The sequence below is a fragment of the Helianthus annuus genome, chromosome 16, assembly GCF_002127325.2.
Source record: "Helianthus annuus cultivar XRQ/B chromosome 16, HanXRQr2.0-SUNRISE, whole genome shotgun sequence".
In the NCBI taxonomy this organism is placed as follows: domain Eukaryota; kingdom Viridiplantae; phylum Streptophyta; class Magnoliopsida; order Asterales; family Asteraceae; genus Helianthus; species Helianthus annuus.
The window spans coordinates 85,423,170-85,444,505 of record NC_035448.2 but is presented as its reverse complement, the minus strand read 5'-3'; the positions used below and the strand labels follow the sequence as shown (position 1 = coordinate 85,444,505).

Here is a 21,336-nt window from a genome sequence, read left to right as displayed (position 1 = left end):
TAAGGTCTTACATGACCAACAAAGTTCCCTAAAAACGATTAAAATATGATCCTTACTGCCTTTTATACTTAAATTGAAATGATAAAAAAACATGGCATGTTAATGTTATAGGGTATTGTTTGGTATATAGAAATGAGAGGTGAAATGAAATAAACAATTGTGAATCTTATTCTCTTGAAACACACCAAAATCATTCCATTCATCCCTCGTGTTTTTTATTCCATTCTCCCTTTCAGCGTTCTTTAACACCACCACCCGCCGCCTCTACCACACCATCGCCGTCACCACCACCTGCCAACACCACCGCTGCCACAACTCACTATCGCAGTCCACCACCGCTTCCGCCACTACCCATCACCGCCCACCCGCCACTGCCACCACCGCTTTCGTTGTCTTTTTCTGTCTACCAAACAACTCAAAGCAATGATTCATTCCATTCCTATTGGCAAGACATGAAATGGTAATAATCCATTTCATTCATTTATCCACCCCATTAACCTATACCAAACAAACCCTACTTTTTTAAAACTTTTAAATTATAATTATTATTTATATAAATCTAGTGTGTAAAGCAAATCTGTAGGATAAAATTGTAATTTTGCTATGTGTACAAATTTTGAAGCTGCAGGTATAACAGAGTATAAACGTGTAGAATGGGAATTTGTTTCACACTTTAAGACGCTAACAGGGTATAAATGTAATTTCGTTCGCTGAGATTCGATAGCCAGTGACGCGAAGGAGGGGGGGGGGCATCAGGATTCAGGAAACAAACGAAGGTCGTCTATTTTGTGAACTCATGAATAAATGTTCTTAAATAAAAAAATAATAAATAATATGGATTTGCTTATATAACAAAGAATGGGCCCGAGGTTATTTATTTATGCCCAATAACATTAGCCCAGCCGTAACGTTACAAGAACCCAACCCACATGTTAACAAAACCCTGTAGGGTTTTTAAAACCACGTTTACGCCCATTCTCAAATCTCTGCCGCTTCGGCTAGGGTTTCACTCTCACTCTTAATTGCTGCTGACGCTAACAACAATCTCTTCTCTAGGTTTTCAATTTGTTATTCATCGCTACTTTTATTATCCTTGAAAACTTTCTTTGTTAAAAAATGGCAACAATGAATCCGTTTGATCTTTTGGTCGATGATGATAACGATGACCCTAACCAGCTCATTGCCAAGCTACCGGCGGCTGTTGCTCCTGCCGCCAAGAAAACGCCGCCTGCTAAGCCGGCTGCCAAGCTTCCTTCCAAGCCGCTCCCTCCTGCCCAGGCTGGTATATTTTTATTATTCCTTCTCCTTAAATAATTTAGTTTGCTCTAATTTTTATATAACTTTACTGGGTTTGGTTAATATTGATCTTGATGCATTTGGCTGTAGATTGCACTTAAATGTTTTATTATATTAGCCGGTTTGTTGTATTTGGGTTCTATTGAATTTGTGCTTTTGATAACCTAATTGAAGAACTGATTTGTATCAAGATAACAGTTTTTCGGTGATTTTTGATTTAATTGGATCATTGATAACATAAACATGTTAAGCGGTGGCTTGAAGTACAATTTGCTGTCTGTGTTGGCTTGACCATTTGAACATTGAAACTGTTATTATATTTTTGCATGCATACAACTATCAGTTTTATTCAAGGTGGACCAAAATATTGTTGTTGAAAACGTGGACATCATTGTGGTTCTTTATTGTAGTGCAAGAGGCTAAGACTAATGGTCAGAGAGGCGGTGGCCGGTTTGGTGGGCGTGGTGGTCGAGGTGGACGTGGGTTTAACCGTGACTCTGCTGCTGACAATGAGAATTTTTATGGAACCAACAATGGAAGTTACAGACCTTCAGAGGATGGTGATGTTGAGAAAACCTCTGAAAGACGTGCTGGGTATGGTGGACCTCGTGGAGGGTACCGTGGTGGGCGTCGAGGTGGTTACACCAATGGTGATGCAGCAGATGGAGAACGCCCCAGGAGGGTGTTTGAACGTCACAGTGGAACTGGCCGTGGGTGAGCCTTTTTCCTTGTTTCATGTTTCTTTAAAATTGGTTTTTTTTATTAACTGTTTAATTGTGTTTTTTGGTTTGCAGTAATGGTTTTAAGCGTGAAGGTGCCGGTCGTGGCAATTGGGGAACTGCTACTGATGAGATTGCAGTGTAAGTATTAGTATTGTATAATCTGTTAAGGTAGAGTTTTGGAAGTTGTAATTTGGACTTTCTTGAATTTGTTTTAGTGAGCCTGAAGAAGCTGTGACTGAAGTTGAGAAGAATGTGGAGGAGTCAGCTGGACAGGAAGATGGAGTTGATGCCAACAAGGAAAATCCTGTAACTGAGGTAGAAGAGAAGGAGCCTGAGGAGAAGGTTAGTAGTTATTTTTGCATGCCTTTTAAAGTAGATTTATATTTTTTAATGCCAACCGTATTTGACATATAAGAATCACTGTTTTACATATTTTCATGTCATGAATTTTACTGACGCTATCTGCTAGTTGTAGTTACTAATAGGGTGTCACTTGTTATTAATCAAATTTAATAGTTAGGCATTTTTTTGATCTGCAACTTTAAGGTTTGTTTGGTTTGTGGAGTTCTCATTGGAATTGTAATTGTTTAGAAAAACTTTCCATCAAATATTGTGTTTTGTTGGTCAGTGAAAGAGTCTTTTTTTTTTTTTTTTTTTTAATTTTCGTTGGTTGATGGCACTCGACAATCCTTTCTCACATTAAGGTATTGTTTAAAACCTAATGAAATTTTTATTTCCAGTTTCTTTGAATCTTATTACCTTCACAAACAATCTGCAACCTAAACTCTCTTAGTGTTTTTCTATGTAATCAGATTTGGTTACGTGTGTTTCAATTACATGTAATCTGATTTGTGAACCACGCACCCCCATTTATGTTTTTTTACTGACAGGAAATGACACTGGAGGAGTATGAGAAGGTTCTAGAAGAGAAGAGAAAAGCTTTGCAGGCACTCAAGTCTGAGGAAAGAAAGGTTGCTTTGGATAAAGATCTAGCAAAGATGCAACTGCTCTCAAACAAAAAAAGTGAAGAGGACATTTTTGTCAAACTGGTATGAACTTTAAAGCACTACAACTGTAGATTATTTATTTATTTTTGTTTTTTTTAGTCAAATGAAAGTCATATTTGTGACATTTTATTATTATTATTCTATATTAACAGGGATCTGACAAGGATAAGCGCAAAGAGGCCGCTGACAAAGAAGAGAAAGCTAAAAAGGCAAGTATCTTGTATCATGCAATGCTTATTTTAACACTCAATACTTATTTTTTAACTGCCACTATTTGAACCTGTCAAACAAGCGAACTGGGTTGTTGGACTATATTTCAGGTTTTTCTTTTTATTCTACTTTTAAGTTAGTTACACATTTTTAATGCTTAAATTATTTATGACATCATGTAGTTTATTTTTTTTTGAAACCTTCCTGACCATTGAAACTGTTTAGATTGCCAGTTTGATGACTTGTCTGGTTATAGAAAACCTTTTGTTAAAACACATTTTGTTATTTGACAGTGTTGGCTTGTTTTTATTCATATAAACTCGGTAAACCTGCTAAAAGATAAAGTACAACTCAAACCAGCTTTTGTAACCATGTTTGAATTATATTTTTTCTTGTAATTGAACAGTCACTTAGCATCAATGAGTTTCTGAAACCAGCTGAAGGAGAAAGGTACTACAGTCCAGGTGGACGAGGGGGCCGGGGACGTGGACGTGGGCCCAGAGGAGGATACACTGGTGGAAACCAAATGAACGATGCTGCTGCACCGGCTATTGGGGATGTTGGTCAGTTTCCATCGTTGGGGGTTAAGTGAGTTAACTATATATCTTGCTTTGGGTTGGTTGTCAGAGAGAGAAGTTTACCTTTTTCTTTTAATTTATAAAACTTAAATGGAGTTGTGTTTTGAGGTGTGTAAATTGTTTAGTATGGCCTTGGGTTGCTTTGTCATGAATCATGTTGTAGGCCATTTTGAGGTTATCATCATTTTTAGCGCCTTGAATTATTTGAGTTGCTACTCAATCCTCAGTTTTGATTTTAGAATTATTTGGTAGTCCACTTTTACTTTGTGTTTTTCTTTTATGTTATTATATTTCTCTACCTTTGGATACTATTTACAGTTATGTTTAAAGATCATAGAGATTTTTGTTATAACAGACCTTCGTCTGTACATCTGTTGATCGTAGTTAAGTTGTATTATAGCCTGACCCTAATGGTGCTGAATGGAATAATTTACCAGAGTGATGAGCCGTTAGATGAAAGAGATGATACGTCTAAAACCATTTAACACTTTAGAGCTGGCATAGTTGACCTAAAGTTTTGTTCAATAGTTTAGTGACATTAATTGCGTTTTTTTTTTCGTTAAAAAGACCATTCTTTTTTTGGTATTTAAACTAGCCTAAACCAACACTAATATCTTGAACTCAGTAGCATGAGTGGTAAAAGGTATGTTATGAAAAGGGGTTATTCTAACTAAGATCATGTGTAGTGATAATGCCCCTACCCTTGAGCGTTTTACGTTATTTAGCAGCTTAGTCAGCAACGGGGTATTATGGAACGTTTTCTAAAATGAATATAGTGGGGATGTAGGCATTGTGGTGTAAATGTGTAATAGAATTAAATAAAAAAACCATAAAAAATGTTATTGTACAAATGGAGCATGGAAACAGATGATTGGCCCATTCAAGTTCGATCCAGCGTGTAATATACAACGCTCCATACGAAATTTGCAAAACAAACGCCCATGGGGGCCGCTTGGGGGGCGTGCTCCGGCGTTTTCGTCCAAAAAACGCCCAAAATCTCACGCCCAAAATAAAGCCCCTTTGGGGGCGTTATACGACAAGTGGTGAAACGCGTAAGAGACGGGCTTTATTAGACTTTATATTACAAGAGGGTGTAGTCATAAAACCCCTTACTCATCATTAATCAATTATTAATTTTCGATTTTTATTGTACTTAATTTCTAACCATTAAAGTCACTTGGTGTTCACAAAACCCATAAACCATACCATGATGGGCCTAAAACAAACATCAACAATTCATCATAGCTGCTCAAGGCCATGAACTTCTACGTTTCAAACAAAACCTAAAATTTTCAATTAGAAAAAGAAATCGGAGATGACGAACGACGACAACGACGACGACTGCTAACGGCACCACCACCTTCAATTCCAAATTTCAGATTATCACTCTATCAAGCACTTACTCGATGAAATTGTCACTGAGGTACACAATTTCACTCCAACATCTTCAATTCCAAATTTCAGATTCAGTTTCTTCATTATGCTTCAGATGACCGTTTGTAACGGTCGGATTTTTGAAAAGCTCCCCCCTTCACGCCGCTATGAGGATCACGGGAAGACAAATTTTAAACCACATAGCGACCCCCCTTCACGCCGCTATGAGGATCACGGGAAGACAAATTTTAAACCACATAGCGACCCCCCTTCACGCCGCTATGAGGATCACGGGAAGACAAATTTTAAACCACATAGCGACCGCCATAGTGGTGTTGGGCGGCGCTATGGGGCGGTATACTTCATTTTGGCGTTATATCCCGGACCACTATGGGAGGAAAGCATTAATTGTTGGGGATTTGAATCAATATTTAAATTAATTTGAGAGGATGAATCATCGTGAAGAGGGAGAAGTATTGGATGCACCTACACTCATTTATTTTTGTTTTATTTGTTTAAATATTTTATATAAATGGGTTAAAAGACTCGAGTACCCTTCTATGATTTGATTTAACCAAAAAAATTAACCGGGTTAAGGTCAAAGGACAAAGCGTGTAGCATTTTAAAACATTAAGTACGAACTTATCAATTTTAAAAATAAATGATACCGTCTGAAATTTGGTATATAGATAAAGGACAAAACTTGTAATTCACTGTATACATAATATAATGTGAGAGATCTTGAGTTTTAAATAAGGGGACCGCAAAAATTTACATACGAAGCGAAAAAATAGGGAGGCACGGACCCCTCGGGCCCCAAATAAGATCCTCCCTTGATATTTCTTGTTATTCAGGATTCTGAAAATGCCCTTCTACTTAACAGATGAATCTAACAGAGTTAGTAAAAAAAGGACAACAATGGTTAAAATTTGGAAACGTTCGTACACAAGATGTTAAAATTTTAGATTTTGAACTCACGTAGTTAATACTTCGAGCAAACCTAGCAGGGGCGGATCTAGTGTATAACAAGGGGAAACGCCCGCTACCCCTTGGCGCTCCGGCGGTAGTGTAAAATTAGTGTAAATTTTGGAAAAATTTGACGTTTTTTCTATTTCATTACCGCTTATTTATAAAACGTTACCGCTTGGCGCGAATCCTAGATCCGCCACTGAAACCTAGGGACAAAAAGCGAACTTAACTCTTTTCATTTATATGCTTCTATTTTTTGTTCATATTCAATTAATCACTCTTAAAATTAATTTAGTTCTTATAAATACTCGTTAACATTTTCATTACAGATATGCAAGAACAAACAACAAGATTTATCTCGAATGGAATCTTAAGTTTTTTTTTTTTTTTTTAAATAACTTTACTGTCTCGTTTGTTAAACTCTAGTTTGTGGTAGCGGGTCAAACTCGAAGTTGGTGTGTTCCAACATCGGTCCGAGCCTAATCAGTTTAGGGACTAGCACATTGTCCCTAACTGCACAAACCAAAGGGTTCTCCAACTGCAAAACAGCTCCAATCACATTAGCGCGTACCGCCATTGGAAAGATTCGTGGCCATCTCTCGTTTTGGTATGACCTTAGTGCATCCTCAATGGCCATTGGTCCCACCTTTAGAGCAGGCGCGAGCTTTTGCACTAAAACAACAGCATCTTCTAAGGCACAACAAGCCCCTTGACCTAGATTAGGAGTCATTGGGTGCCATGCATCACCAACCAGCACGGCTCCACCCAGTGATGCTGGTGGGCTAAAGCCTGGCCACAACCACCTGTCGACTAGTGGGGTCCGGATGATTGTGTCGTCCGGGGTGGCATCAACTATGTTTTGCAGCTCAGAGGGCCATTTCTTGATTAGTTCCTTGGTTTGATTCTTCAACACCAGTGGATCGGTAATCTTTGGACCTGCCACCTTACATTCACACAACTATTAAAAAAAGACAGGAATAACAAGACTGATGGGTTGGGTTACGAGTGATCATTTAGTACGGGTCTAAATGGGTTAGGTTACGAGTGATCATTTAGCATGGGTCTAAATGGGTTGTGTTAAGTTGACTCGCAAATTTTTTTCATATTATTAGTAAAGATGTTGACCTGCAAACGTTTTTCATATTATTAGCAAAGATGTTGACCCCTTGATATTTTTAGTAGTGTTAAAAATTCAAATAACATTTTATATAAATAAAAAAAGATGTTAACCATTGCATATTTCCATACCTTATTTTGTTTTCACCGATGCACAATATTTGACAACTTTTTACCAGTTTGACCAACCCGGTTGACCCAGTTGAGGTGTTCCCCTATTTCTAAATTACCGATTTGAGAGCATTCACATCCAACCACCCCCCCCCCCCCCTAAAAAAAATTATATGAAAAGTGGTTGTGAGTAGAGGATAGAGAAAATGTTACTGTTCATTTGTAAATTGAGTTAATTACATAGTTAGTCCCTGTGGTTTACGCAAAATAACATACTTAGGTACTAATAGTTTAAAATCACCTTCTAGGGTATTAACTTTTCATTTTGTAACGTTTGTAGGTATTAACTTCTAGGGTATTAACATAGTTAGTCCCTGTGGTTTGCACAAAATAACATACTTAGCTACTAATATAATGTGATTTTAAACTTACAAATAAAGTTAATACCTACAAACGTTACAAAATGAAAAGTTAATACCCTATAATGTGATTTTAAACTATTAGTACCTAAGTATGTTACTTTGTGCAAACCACAGTGACTAACCATGTAATTAACTCTTTGTAAATTTGAAGGAACATTGTTCCTGCTTTATATTTTTTTAATATATTTTGATAATGGTTGTGAGTGGAAGAGAAAGAAAATGTAACGATAAAGGTATTGAAAACTATTATTTAATTGAAAATGAGAGAGAAAAGATAGTGATTTTTAGTGTAATATATGGTTAAAAAATGGGGGGTTAGATGTGAATGCTGTGACCTGTTTGAAATAAAAGCGCGACCCAACTCCCAAGTCGACCCATTCATAAACAAATAAGGTCAGCTGTAACCTGGTACCAAGTCATATTCTTAGTGTAAAAAGATTAAACTGCCCCCATACGACGTACCTGGTGAAGGGCTATTGAAGCAAACAAACCAATAAACCTTAGTTGGCGAAACTGGAACATAACCAGCACGTATGCCTTTTCCGTAAATGTAATTTACTCGTGGCCCAAACGGCTGTCCATTAGCATAATCTGCAAGGCCACGAAAAGCACAATATCCCACATATTTAGGCTCTGAAAACCCCATCCATTTAGCAACCGAAGAACGAATTCCATCGCATCCAATGACCACCTGTTGATTCACAGAATGATGATCCAAAGGTTGATTTTTGTTTCACCTACACTTCTAAATCAAGAAATCTTGATTTATATAGTGTGTATAGAACTAAATGCTACCTTTGATGATATCCGGGTACCATTAGAAAGTTCTAGCAGCGTTTCACCATCTTTATCTACTTTAATCTTTGCCAACTTTGAGGAGAAACAGATTGAATCAACAGGTAATTGTTTGGCAAGAGTCTCCAGAAGCCTTCTTCGTTCAACTGCACGAACCTCTTGACTGTTCCCATTCGCATCAAATACAGATTAACCACATAGGTGACTGAGTACTCATAGAAATGTTACTGTATACGTACGTTTGATCTTCTTCTTTGAACGTGAACGAGCGTAGCTCTCTTCCAATCTCGGTTTTTATCACCATCCTGCGCAGTTGGTTTCATAAGAACATTCAAACACAAGGAACCAATACAACAAGCAAAGAGGTCAGGAAATATGATATTTCAAACAATTCACAAGCATACAAAAAGGGGGATATACCCTTGAATCTCAAGGTACTGTGATCTGAGTTCATCACCAACTCCCATTGTATCCAGAACCTTCCAACCATTCTTAAATAGCGTCAATGAGGTTCCACCGGTCCGCAACGATTCCGCCTGCTCCAGCACCAGCGATGGAACCCCCAGTCTTCACACAAACCAAACCAAGTATATATAACTGAACAAATTTGTTTATTATTAGATGAAATAAGGAAATTAACCTGTGCAGGGAAACTGCGGTGGAGAGGCCGGCGATTCCAGCTCCGATGATGACTACTTCTTCCTTCCGGATACAGGCGATTGTTAGAGAAGTTGATTTGATTGTTTTAGGGGGTTTTGTTAAATAGTATTGGCTTAACTTTGGATCACTGGTTTTATGATGAAGAAAGTGAGAGTGAAGGGGTAGAAGTGCCGCCATCGTTGTGAATAGTTAGTTCCATGATAGAGTTTCAGTTGCTTTTGTTTTGTGGCCATTTAATTTAGTGGTCACAAGTTAAACAGGTGAGCCAGCAAGAGTTTTCCCGGGGGAAGTCTAGAGATACGTAACGTAAGTACTTATTAAAAAAAAAAAAAAAAAACCTCTGAATGAATATATTTAGTGGTGACAAGTTAAACAGGTGAGCCATCGAGACTTTCCCAAGGGAAATCTAGGATATGTAAGTATCTTAAAAAAGAGTTAAAAGATATTTTAGTTCATGTGGTTTAGGCTATTTTTCAGTTTAGCCCAAATGTTTTATTTTTCGTCTGTGAGTAGTTTCATCGTTACCATTTTAGTCCACTAAGTTAACTTTATCCATTTTTTTATTAATGAGAAGGGTAATTCGGTCATTTTAAATGTAATTATGTTAACTAAAGGGCAATTCGGACATATAAATGACCAAATTGTCTTTCTTGTTAACAAGAATAATGGATGAAGTTAACCCAGTGGACTAAAATGGTAATGGGGAAACCTTTTTGAACACACAAGAGAAAAATGAAACATTTGAACTAAACTGGCAATGTCACACCCCCAAAAATCCACACGGAACACCGCCGCTTGGGAGCGTGACTGACCAGGATCAAGCCATCAATCATATTGAACATAGCATAACATAAATAAAGTAGTTCGTAAAACCTCATTCAATACAATTGATGTTTCAAAACAATCATAGTATCAGTAGCGGAAGCATAAGTAAATAACCCAAGTAAACCATAAGTTCAATTATTCAAAATGTTTAAACATAACGTTCATAATCCACTGCCCACAACGTCCCGCTCCTCCAGTGCAAGCTCCATAAGTACCTAAGGTCCTGCAAGGCATGCAGCAGATAATCAACAAACTAGTTGAGCGAGTTCACAGTTTAAAGTTCAATATCGTATAGTGTGAGTAATGGTTTAATCGTTACGTTCCATATGATTAGTTCCATCGCGGCCTCCCAGGCAGGTGTGCGAAGATTAGGTTCGAATAGTTCGCGACCATAGTCTATACCGACCAGGGTGTGTGCGAAGGCGGTTAATCAGTTCGCGACCATAGTCTTTACCGACCAGGGTGTGTGCGAAGGCAGTTGAGTAGTTCGTTCGCGACCATAGTCTTTACCGACCAGGGTGTGTGCGAAGGCAGTTCGTAAGCATCAACAGTTTAATCGTTCGTTATAATATCAGGTATGCACAAATAATCATCCAACCCATTCCCACCCTGGGAACCCATGCCTTGGCTCGTGTGAACTCACCTTGGTTTGCTCGGTATGCTAGGTTATGCACTCACAAGTAATTAGTCACGTCCTATTGTATGCACGTATAACGAATCAGTTCATGTTCACAATGATACGCATGCAATTCGGGTGTCACACAAATACGAATGTAAACATTCATCATCTAGCATGGCATGTCAAATAAATCAAGCATATAATTCCATCTTTCAAAGTAGGTTCATAAGTCCCTAGTATCTTTCGAATCTAGCTATTATCTTTCGACAACAGTTATCACAATTATCCTTCGGACCGAATGTTATGTTTCGGACCAATGTTATCTTTCGGTCAAAGCTATCTTTCGGTCAAAGTTATGGTTCGGTCCAAACTATCTTTCGGTCAAAGTTACTATGGTTCGGTCAAAGCTATCTTTCGACCACAACTATGTTTCGAGTAGCAAGTATCTTTCGATACATATCAGTTACGTTTGATCACAATCAGTTACGGATATCACGCAGTCAATTACAGAAACAGAAACCCTAATCATCTACAGCCGTCATCATCATAACAATCATCATCTATCATGCATGTCCAAACAAATCACAACAAGTACCAAATCTTAACAGTACATCTACATAACGAGTATCATACAAGCACGATTCCTCACTACAATCGATCTATAATATTGATTAATAATCCGAACAGAATACCAAAGATCCTAATTGATAGCAGGTTTAGATCTTTGTGTTTAAACTAACCAAACCGTGTTCACTTGTTTCGTTTTCGTTTACCATAATCAACATCATCACAATATATCCGATTAGCATCTATATCCGATTAACATTCATATTCGATTAACATACGTGCCTGGTTAACATACAAACATATTGCAAGACAACTGGAAAAATTTATGAAATCATAGCATCATAAACAACATCACATACTAACCGGAAATCTGGATTATGGAAGGAAATCCTTCGAACAGGGAGTAGGTCTGCTATATGCCGTCACACTCACACACAATGGAACTAGGGTTTTTGAAACTACTGCCGGTTTACATGCATCACGTATATAAATCGTTTCACAGGAATGGGCCAAGCCCATTAGAAAGACTGGGCCGAAACATATCGAAGGATATGTTTCGTGATCCTTCGGGCCGAATGATGTCGAAGGATATGTTTCGTGCTCGAAGGATATGTTTCGTGGTCCTTCGAGTCCTTCGAATCCTTCGAACTATGTTTCGATCTAGACTAAGTGTTTAATAATAATTCTAATAATAATTCCAATATTATTTTCTATTATAGCAAGTAATCCCATATAGGCAAAATGACGATATGTCTCATTAAAACACAACGAGTACAATTACAAGTCCATAATTCAAACAGCTAGACAGTCAAAGTCAACGCGCATTTAATGCGAAAGTGAAAGTCAGAAATTCGAGTTGTCACATTATCCCCAACTTAAAAGAAATTTCGTCCCGAAATTTGGTACGCACTCACTGAGGAAGCTAGGTAAGTTACATCGTTCACTGGTTTTCCTGGGGTGTCACATCATCCCCCCGTTGATTTGGAATTTCGTCCCGAAATTCAGTAGTAGTAGCTTCAGCCTCAGAAGTGGATGCATTGGTTACGAATAGCTGGGGGTACTTTTCTTTCATCTGGTCTTCGCGTTCCCAGGTATACTCTGGACCACGCTGGGAGTTCCAACGAACTCGAACAAGAGGGATTCTCTTGTGTTTGAGGACCTTAACATCCCGGTCCGTGATTTCAACTGGTTCCTCGACGAACTGCAACCGCTCGTCGATAGTGAGTTCCTTAAAAGGAACTATAAGGGTCTCATCTGATAGGCATTTCTTCAGATTTGACACGTGAAATACATTGTGAACTGCACCGAGTTCAACTGGTAGTTTTAATTTGTAGGCTACTTTGCCAATCTTTTCTAAGATTTCAAATGGTCCGACGTACCGCGGATTCAGTTTGCCTCTTTTACCAAATCGAACCACACCCTTCCAGGGTGAAACCTTCAATAAAACCCGGTCCCCGACCTCAAATTCCAATGGCTTTCTACGCTTGTCCGCGTAGGCTTTCTGACGATCGCGTGCTGCCGCCATGCGTTGTCGTATCTGTGCAATCTTTTCTGTGGCGTCCACTACAATCTCTGGACCCGTAATTTGACTATCCCCCACCTCTGCCCAACAGAGAGGTGACCGGCATTTACGTCCGTACAATGCCTCGAATGGAGCGGCTTGAATGCTGGTATGGTAACTGTTATTGTACGAGAACTCCACCAAAGGGAGGTGCTTTTCCCAGCCGTTGCCGAAGTCTATGACACACGCTCGAAGCATGTCTTCTAAAGTTTGGATAGTTCGCTCAGACTGCCCATCCGTCTGAGGATGATATGCTGTGCTCATATCTAAACGTGAGCCGAAAGATTTGTGCATTGCTTGCCATAGCTCTGACGTGAATCGTGCATCGCGATCCGAAATAATAGAAGTGGGCACTCCGTGCCTCGAAACGACTTCTTTCATGTAGATGTCTGCTAGGGTAGAAAACTTATCCGTTTCTTTGATAGCCAAGAAGTGAGCAGACTTTGTGAGCCGATCAACGACCACCCAGATAGTGTCATTCCCACGCTGGGATCTAGGTAGGCCAGTAACAAAATCCATGGAAATTTGCTCCCATTTCCACTGTGGTATTTCTGGTTGCTGAAGTAGGCCTGATGGTTTCTGGTACTCGATTTTAACCCTTGCACAAGTTAAACACTTGCCGACGTAAGTTGCGATAAGAGCTTTCATGTTTGGCCACCAATAAGTTGTTCTGATATCGTGGTACATCTTATCCGACCCTGGATGTACCGAGTAGCGAGACTTGTGCGCTTCATCCATCACAAGTTCGCGTAAACCGCCATAAAGTGGGACCCAAATACGCCCCGTTACATAGTAGGCGCCGTCTTCCTTTTGTTCCATGCGTTGCCTTGAACCGCGTAAGGCTTCAGCTTTGACGTTTTCGGGTTTCAGTGCTTCTATCTGAGCAGCTCGTATCTGTGCAGGAAGACTGGACTGAATAGTAAGCTGTAGCGCTCGCACGCGCTTAGGTAGAGTGTCTTTCCGACTGAGGGCATCAGCCACAACATTGGCCTTGCCTGGATGATACTTGATGGCGCATTCATAGTCGTTTAGAAGTTCAACCCATCTCCGTTGACGCATATTCAAATCCTTTTGCTTAAGAATATGCTCGAGACTCCTGTGATCGGTGTAAATCGTGCACCTGGTACCGTACAGGTAGTGTCGCCATATCTTAAGCGCGAAAACAACAGCTCCCAGCTCTAAATCGTGCGTCGTGTAGTTCCGTTCATGAACCTTGAGTTGCCGAGAAGCGTAGGCTATCACTTTATCACGTTGCATCAATACACATCCAAGCCCCTGTATCGATGCGTCACAATAAACCACGAAGTCATCCGTGCCCTCTGGCAATGAGAGAATAGGTGCGCTGCAAAGCCTATCCTTTAAGTACTGAAAAGCGGTCTCTTGCGTATTACCCCATCTGTAAACGACACCTTTCTGTGTTAGCATAGTAAGTGGTTGCGCGATCTTTGAGAAGTCTTTAATAAATCGCCTGTAGTAACCCGCCAAACCCAAGAATTGGCGTATTTCTGTCGGTGTACGTGGTGCTGGCCAGTTTCTGATCGAATCAACCTTGGATGGATCGACATGAATCCCATCCTTGTTCACCACATGGCCTAAGAAGTGGACTTCACGAAGCCAGAAGTCGCATTTTGAAAACTTTGCGTACAGTTGCTCCTTTCGAAGAAGTTCCAAGATAAGGCGTAAGTGCTGCTCGTGCTCCTCCTGACTCTTGGAGTAAATCAAAATGTCGTCGATGAAAACGATAACAAACTTGTCGAGATAGGGTTTGCACACCCTGTTCATAAGATCCATGAAGACTGCAGGCGCGTTCGTAAGCCCGAATGGCATGACAAGAAACTCGTAATGACCGTAGCGAGTTCTGAAAGCGGTTTTGGAGACGTCCTCATCCCGGACTCTCAGTTGATGATACCCTGACCTTAGATCAATCTTGGAATAGTAACACGACCCTTGCAACTGGTCGAATAAGTCGTCGATGCGCGGAAGAGGATAACGGTTCTTCACCGTCACCTTGTTGAGTTCACGGTAGTCAATTTCACATCCTGAAGGTGCCATCCTTCTTTCTCACCGATAATTGGTACTCAATAGTTCTTGTAGCTCCCCAAGGCGAAGAGATAGGTCGGATAAATCCCTTATCCAAGATTTCTAGTAGCTGCGTCGACAGTTCTTCCGATTCGGGTGGAGCTAAGCGATACGGTGCTCGAGCTATGGGTGCTGCTCCTGGAGCGAGCTCGATTTGAAATTCGGCCTGACGATGAGGCGGTAGACCAGGTAAATCTTTAGGAAACACCTGAGGAAAGTCGCGTACAACTGGATGATCTTCCAACTTCTTTTCTTTTGCTGATGCGTCAGTAACGAGAGCCAAAATTGCGGTGTGGCCCTTCCGCAAACATTTCTGAGCCTTCAAGAAAGAGGTGATGCCAACCACAGCACCACCTTTGTCGCTTTGAACTTCGAGAGGTTCTTGACCAGAACGAGGAATGCGAACAATCTTTTCTTTGCATAGGATTTCTGCTTGCTGTTGCTGCTGGCGATTCCGATTTGCAGGCCGTGGGCTCCTGAATCCCTTAGCTTCATGGCCCAATCTTGAGACACCCCTGGCAACGTCCCTCGTTGCACTAACCACCGTGGTGTCTGCTGCATTAGTTACACATTGGGTGAATTCCCCGATATCCATCCTGCCCCTGACCACCAGAAGTTGGCTGACTCGGCTCTGGTGATCACTATTCTTGCGCTGCTGCTGTGCTTGAGACCGAACGGTAGCTGAACCCTTGCTGGAATACCCATCCCTTCCCGCTTGTTGTCACTAGGAGTAGCGGGAGTAGCAGAAGTGGTAGCGGTAGTAATAGAGCTGATACAACTAGGCAGCCTGTTCTATTCCACTGCCTGCTCCGTGAGGCGATGAGCAAGACGCTGAATGTCTTGGATATTGTCGAGGTTAGCCGATGTAGCATGGCTCTGAATCTCTGAGGCTAGACCCTTGAGGTACAATTCGATACGCTTGCTTGGAGGGTCCACCATGGTTGGACACAAGATAGCCAGTTCGTTCGACCGTTTCGTATATGCATCAATTTCTGACCCCGTCATTTTCAAATGGTAAAGCTCCACTTCCAACTTGTGGATGTCATCACGCGTGCAGTATTCCCTTTTAATGCGTTCTTTGAATTCGTTCTAGGGGGTGGCGTTAGCAGCTTTCAACCCTAGTATCTGTGCTTGCGCGTTCCACCAGGTTAGCGTGATTCCTTCCAAAGTACCAGTGGCGTACTTGACCCTGCGAGCCTCAGGGCATTCACCCATCTCGAATACTGACTCGAGCTTCCCAAACCAATGGAGTAGTCCCACTGCTCCTTCTGTGCCACTGAATGTGCTAGGACGACAGTCCATGAAGTTCCTGAATGTGCAGACAGGTTGCTGTGCGTTCTGACCCGTTGCGCGGGAAAGATAGGTCAAGGTTAAGCGCGAGAGTTGGGTCACGAGAGTAGGATCTAACATCCTAGGATAGGTCTGGAATAGCAGGTTATACCTCCTGCTTGTGCGGCTGCAAGCGCCGCAGCAACTTGTTCGTTAATGAGAGCCGTCTACTGGGCTTGAGTCATGTCAACACGTCCAGACATGATCGAACAGTATGGTAGCGTAAGTATGAATGGTTCGCGAGTAGTGCGATGACAGAAAAGTGTAGGCACATAGGTGTTCTCAAGCAGTAACAAGTGGTGAGCAAGAGTAAGGTAAGCATACTACGAGCAAAGTTCTATGCAGTTCTAGCAAGCAGGTAATAAACATAAACCTTATTACCTAGGATGTCGAGTCTTGCACGTGGAGCGAAGCGTCGTTGTGGATCGTTGAGAGCACTGTTCTGGTTATAGTCTGGTTTTAATAAAAACGTTTTTCCATATTAAAACCAAGTTCTCTATAACCAATGGCTCTGATACCAATCTGTCACACCCCCAAAAATCCACACGGAACACCGCCGCTTGGGAGCGTGACTGACCAGGATCAAGCCATCAATCATATTGAACATAGCATAACATAAATAAAGTAGTTCGTAAAACCTCATTCAATACAATTGATGTTTCAAAACAATCATAGTATCAGTAGCGGAAGCATAAGTAAATAACCCAAGTAAACCATAAGTTCAATTATTCAAAATGTTTAAACATAACGTTCATAATCCACTGCCCACAACGTCCCGCTCCTCCAGTGCAAGCTCCATAAGTACCTAAGGTCCTGCAAGGCATGCAGCAGATAATCAACAAACTAGTTGAGCGAGTTCACAGTTTAAAGTTCAATATCGTATAGTGTGAGTAATGGTTTAATCGTTACGTTCCATATGATTAGTTCCATCGCGGCCTCCCAGGCAGGTGTGCGAAGATTAGGTTCGAATAGTTCGCGACCATAGTCTATACCGACCAGGGTGTGTGCGAAGGCGGTTAATCAGTTCGCGACCATAGTCTTTACCGACCAGGGTGTGTGCGAAGGCAGTTGAGTAGTTCGTTCGCGACCATAGTCTTTACCGACCAGGGTGTGTGCGAAGGCAGTTCGTAAGCATCAACAGTTTAATCGTTCGTTATAATATCAGGTATGCACAAATAATCATCCAACCCATTCCCACCCTGGGAACCCATGCCTTGGCTCGTGTGAACTCACCTTGGTTTGCTCGGTATGCTAGGTTATGCACTCACAAGTAATTAGTCACGTCCTATTGTATGCACGTATAACGAATCAGTTCATGTTCACAATGATACGCATGCAATTCGGGTGTCACACAAATACGAATGTAAACATTCATCATCTAGCATGGCATGTCAAATAAATCAAGCATATAATTCCATCTTTCAAAGTAGGTTCATAAGTCCCTAGTATCTTTCGAATCTAGCTATTATCTTTCGACAACAGTTATCACAATTATCCTTCGGACCGAATGTTATGTTTCGGACCAATGTTATCTTTCGGTCAAAGCTATCTTTCGGTCAAAGTTATGGTTCGGTCCAAACTATCTTTCGGTCAAAGTTACTATGGTTCGGTCAAAGCTATCTTTCGACCACAACTATGTTTCGAGTAGCAAGTATCTTTCGATACATATCAGTTACGTTTGATCACAATCAGTTACGGATATCACGCAGTCAATTACAGAAACAGAAACCCTAATCATCTACAGCCGTCATCATCATAACAATCATCATCTATCATGCATGTCCAAACAAATCACAACAAGTACCAAATCTTAACAGTACATCTACATAACGAGTATCATACAAGCACGATTCCTCACTACAATCGATCTATAATATTGATTAATAATCCGAACAGAATACCAAAGATCCTAATTGATAGCAGGTTTAGATCTTTGTGTTTAAACTAACCAAACCGTGTTCACTTGTTTCGTTTTCGTTTACCATAATCAACATCATCACAATATATCCGATTAGCATCTATATCCGATTAACATTCATATTCGATTAACATACGTGCCTGGTTAACATACAAACATATTGCAAGACAACTGGAAAAATTTATGAAATCATAGCATCATAAACAACATCACATACTAACCGGAAATCTGGATTATGGAAGGAAATCCTTCGAACAGGGAGTAGGTCTGCTATATGCCGTCACACTCACACACAATGGAACTAGGGTTTTTGAAACTACTGCCGGTTTACATGCATCACGTATATAAATCGTTTCACAGGAATGGGCCAAGCCCATTAGAAAGACTGGGCCGAAACATATCGAAGGATATGTTTCGTGATCCTTCGGGCCGAATGATGTCGAAGGATATGTTTCGTGCTCGAAGGATATGTTTCGTGGTCCTTCGAGTCCTTCGAATCCTTCGAACTATGTTTCGATCTAGACTAAGTGTTTAATAATAATTCTAATAATAATTCCAATATTATTTTCTATTATAGCAAGTAATCCCATATAGGCAAAATGACGATATGTCTCATTAAAACACAACGAGTACAATTACAAGTCCATAATTCAAACAGCTAGACAGTCAAAGTCAACGCGCATTTAATGCGAAAGTGAAAGTCAGAAATTCGAGTTGTCACAGGCAAAATGACCTGAACATAAGAACTAAAATGACATTTAACTAAAAAAAAAACCTCTGAATAAATATATTTAATGGTGACAAGTTAAACAGGTGAGCCAGCAAGACTTTTCCCGGGGGCAATCTAGAGATACGTAAGTACCTTAAAAAAATCTCTGAATGAACATATTTAGTGGTGACAAGTTAAATAGGGGAGCCAGCAAGACTTTCCCCAGAGAAAATCTAGAGATACATAAGTACCTTAAAAAAACTTTTGAATGAATATACAATAGAAAAAATATATGCTAACTTATTAATTTTTTTAACAACTTGTGTTTGTAAACTAAAAAAAAAGGCTAAATCTGCAATTGTATTCCAATATGAGAAAGTTGTATTCAAATTTGATATCGTAAACCATAATGAGTATTGATGATTAACAAACCAGGATCAATGCGACCGAAACTGAATTTCCTCAGCATCTAGTATATAATTATGAACGTGTTGATTTCTAGTGGGTATTTCATAATACCATCATACATTTAACGTGTTCAGGTTAATGTTATTAATTTGTTTTCTTGTTAAAAGGTATATTATAATTATAAGGTTAATTTGTCAAACCGTAAAGAACCTAAATGAACAAATGCCAATCTGCATCAGATATTGAAATTTATGTGTAAATAAGGTGGTTGGTGTTTATCGAATCGAATATCTAATTTTTGAATTATTCGAATCGAATTATTCGAATAATTTTTATTTTCCTTGAATTCGAATCAAATTCAAATTCGATTAAAACCTACCGATTTCGATTCGAATTCGTATTCGAATAAAAAACCCAATTCGTATTCGATTAAAGAGTTCGAATTCGAATAAATTCGATTTGATTCAGATTCTTTTAAAACATGTAAAAAACTATCAAAATGAAACAAAAATTTTAAAACAGGCCATAAAGCATGATATCACACTAAAAAGTTCCAAATAAAGCACTATAAGTCTAAAATTCAAAACGAGAACTCGAAATAACCATTCCACGTTACAAGTTAATATTTTTAGGGTTAGAAATCTATTGATTGCTTTGTTCTTAGGTTTTAGTTATGAGTCATGTAGTCGGTTTGGTAATGGGTAATTTTAATACTTTGAATAAATTTTGAAAATAATTTATAGTATAGCCCAATAAAAAGTATATATGTATTATATATAAAAATACTAAATAAAAATGTATAATTTTTATTAGAATTTCGAATCGAATTTGAAATTATAAATTCGTATTTGATTCGTATTCAATTTACTTGACTCGAATTGAATCGAATTCGAATTCGAATTCTTATAGTCGAAACGAATTTAATCAAATTTCAAATTTTTCGAATTCGAAACGAATTCTGAACACCCTTACTTTATGCATTGAAACTCCAAAAGTTTTATATACATAAATGATTGGTCAAAATGTAAACAAGTGAAGGAGGTGCCGTAAAGGTGAAGGTGTAAATTCCTCAAACAATCAATTTAGAACATAGATAATGCATTTTATGAAGTTTAAAAGGTTTGTGATATAATAATTCAGCGAAGGGGTTGGTTCCAGTACAAACCATATTTATCCTACAAACCGTAAGAACAGATCCTAGCACTTAAAAAAGTTAAATTAGCACATACCAAAACAATACATACATAAAAGAAGCACTTTTGAATTATATTAGCACATGAAAATTAATCAAGATAATTGATTTTAGCATATATTTGAATGATATTAACACTTTTCTTAATCAGCACGTTGAAAATAAAAGGAAGTTCCAAATAAATAATTAATAGCTTGTTAGCATATTTATAGGGAATTCAATATAATTGATATTATTTAGGGTATTATTATATTATTTCTCTATAATTGATTCAATGCCACATGACATTTTTTAAATGGTTCTTACAGTTTGTATGCAAAATGTGTTTTATATTTGATCCTACATTTTTCCTTAGTAAAGATTAAATGAATAATCTTAGGTTTTTTTTTTAATTTTGTTATGGTTTATATATAATTCAATAAATAACTTGAAATAAAATACGTTACACAAATTATATCTCGATAGTCGAATCACTCTATTAGGGGGACGGGGCACCCTTGCGGGTTGATTGTTAGGGTTCGAACCCACACAGTGTAACACCCCGACCGCGTTATACAACAAACCGCGGCGGAAACATCAGCGAGTCATTTCACAAAATCATTGTTTCACAACACATGGAATTTAGAGTATTGTTTATTAAATAAATAAGTTACATTGTCTTGGAATTTGATCAAACAAACAGTACAATTTTCGTTCATGTTTTATAATTACTAAGGTCCACGTCCATCCTATGTGAAGCAAGCAATCAACAGTCGTCACATAATAGAACCTGAAACATATGTGAAAGTAAATACGTCAGCATAAGAATGCCTGTGAGTAACATAGGTTTTGTAAATTAGATTCATGGCTTTAGATCATATAAGAAAAGA

The 21,336-nt window shown here is 39.1% G+C and overlaps 2 protein-coding genes across 2 annotated transcripts; one reads left to right on the top strand and one right to left on the bottom strand.

Annotated features, from left to right (window-relative positions):
* Nucleotides 1–911: 911 nt before the first annotated feature.
* Nucleotides 912–4,084, top strand: LOC110917976 (RGG repeats nuclear RNA binding protein A). The gene is made up of 7 exons (XM_022162392.2): nucleotides 912–1,282; nucleotides 1,707–2,010; nucleotides 2,091–2,156; nucleotides 2,234–2,360; nucleotides 2,909–3,067; nucleotides 3,178–3,234; nucleotides 3,642–4,084. The coding sequence occupies exons 1-7, from the start codon at nucleotides 1,117–1,119 to the stop codon at nucleotides 3,825–3,827; spliced, it is 1,065 nt and encodes a 354-aa protein (XP_022018084.1). The 5' UTR covers nucleotides 912–1,116; the 3' UTR covers nucleotides 3,828–4,084.
* Nucleotides 4,085–6,436: 2,352 nt separating this feature from the next.
* Nucleotides 6,437–9,537, bottom strand: LOC110915700 (monooxygenase 2). The gene is made up of 6 exons (XM_022160431.2): nucleotides 9,241–9,537; nucleotides 9,021–9,167; nucleotides 8,840–8,905; nucleotides 8,601–8,763; nucleotides 8,268–8,496; nucleotides 6,437–7,092 (listed from the first exon to the last, which is right to left on the bottom strand). Exons 1-6 carry the CDS (start codon nucleotides 9,435–9,437, stop codon nucleotides 6,572–6,574), a joined length of 1,323 nt encoding a protein of 440 aa, XP_022016123.1. The 5' UTR covers nucleotides 9,438–9,537; the 3' UTR covers nucleotides 6,437–6,571.
* Between the last annotated feature and the right edge of the window lie 11,799 nt (nucleotides 9,538–21,336).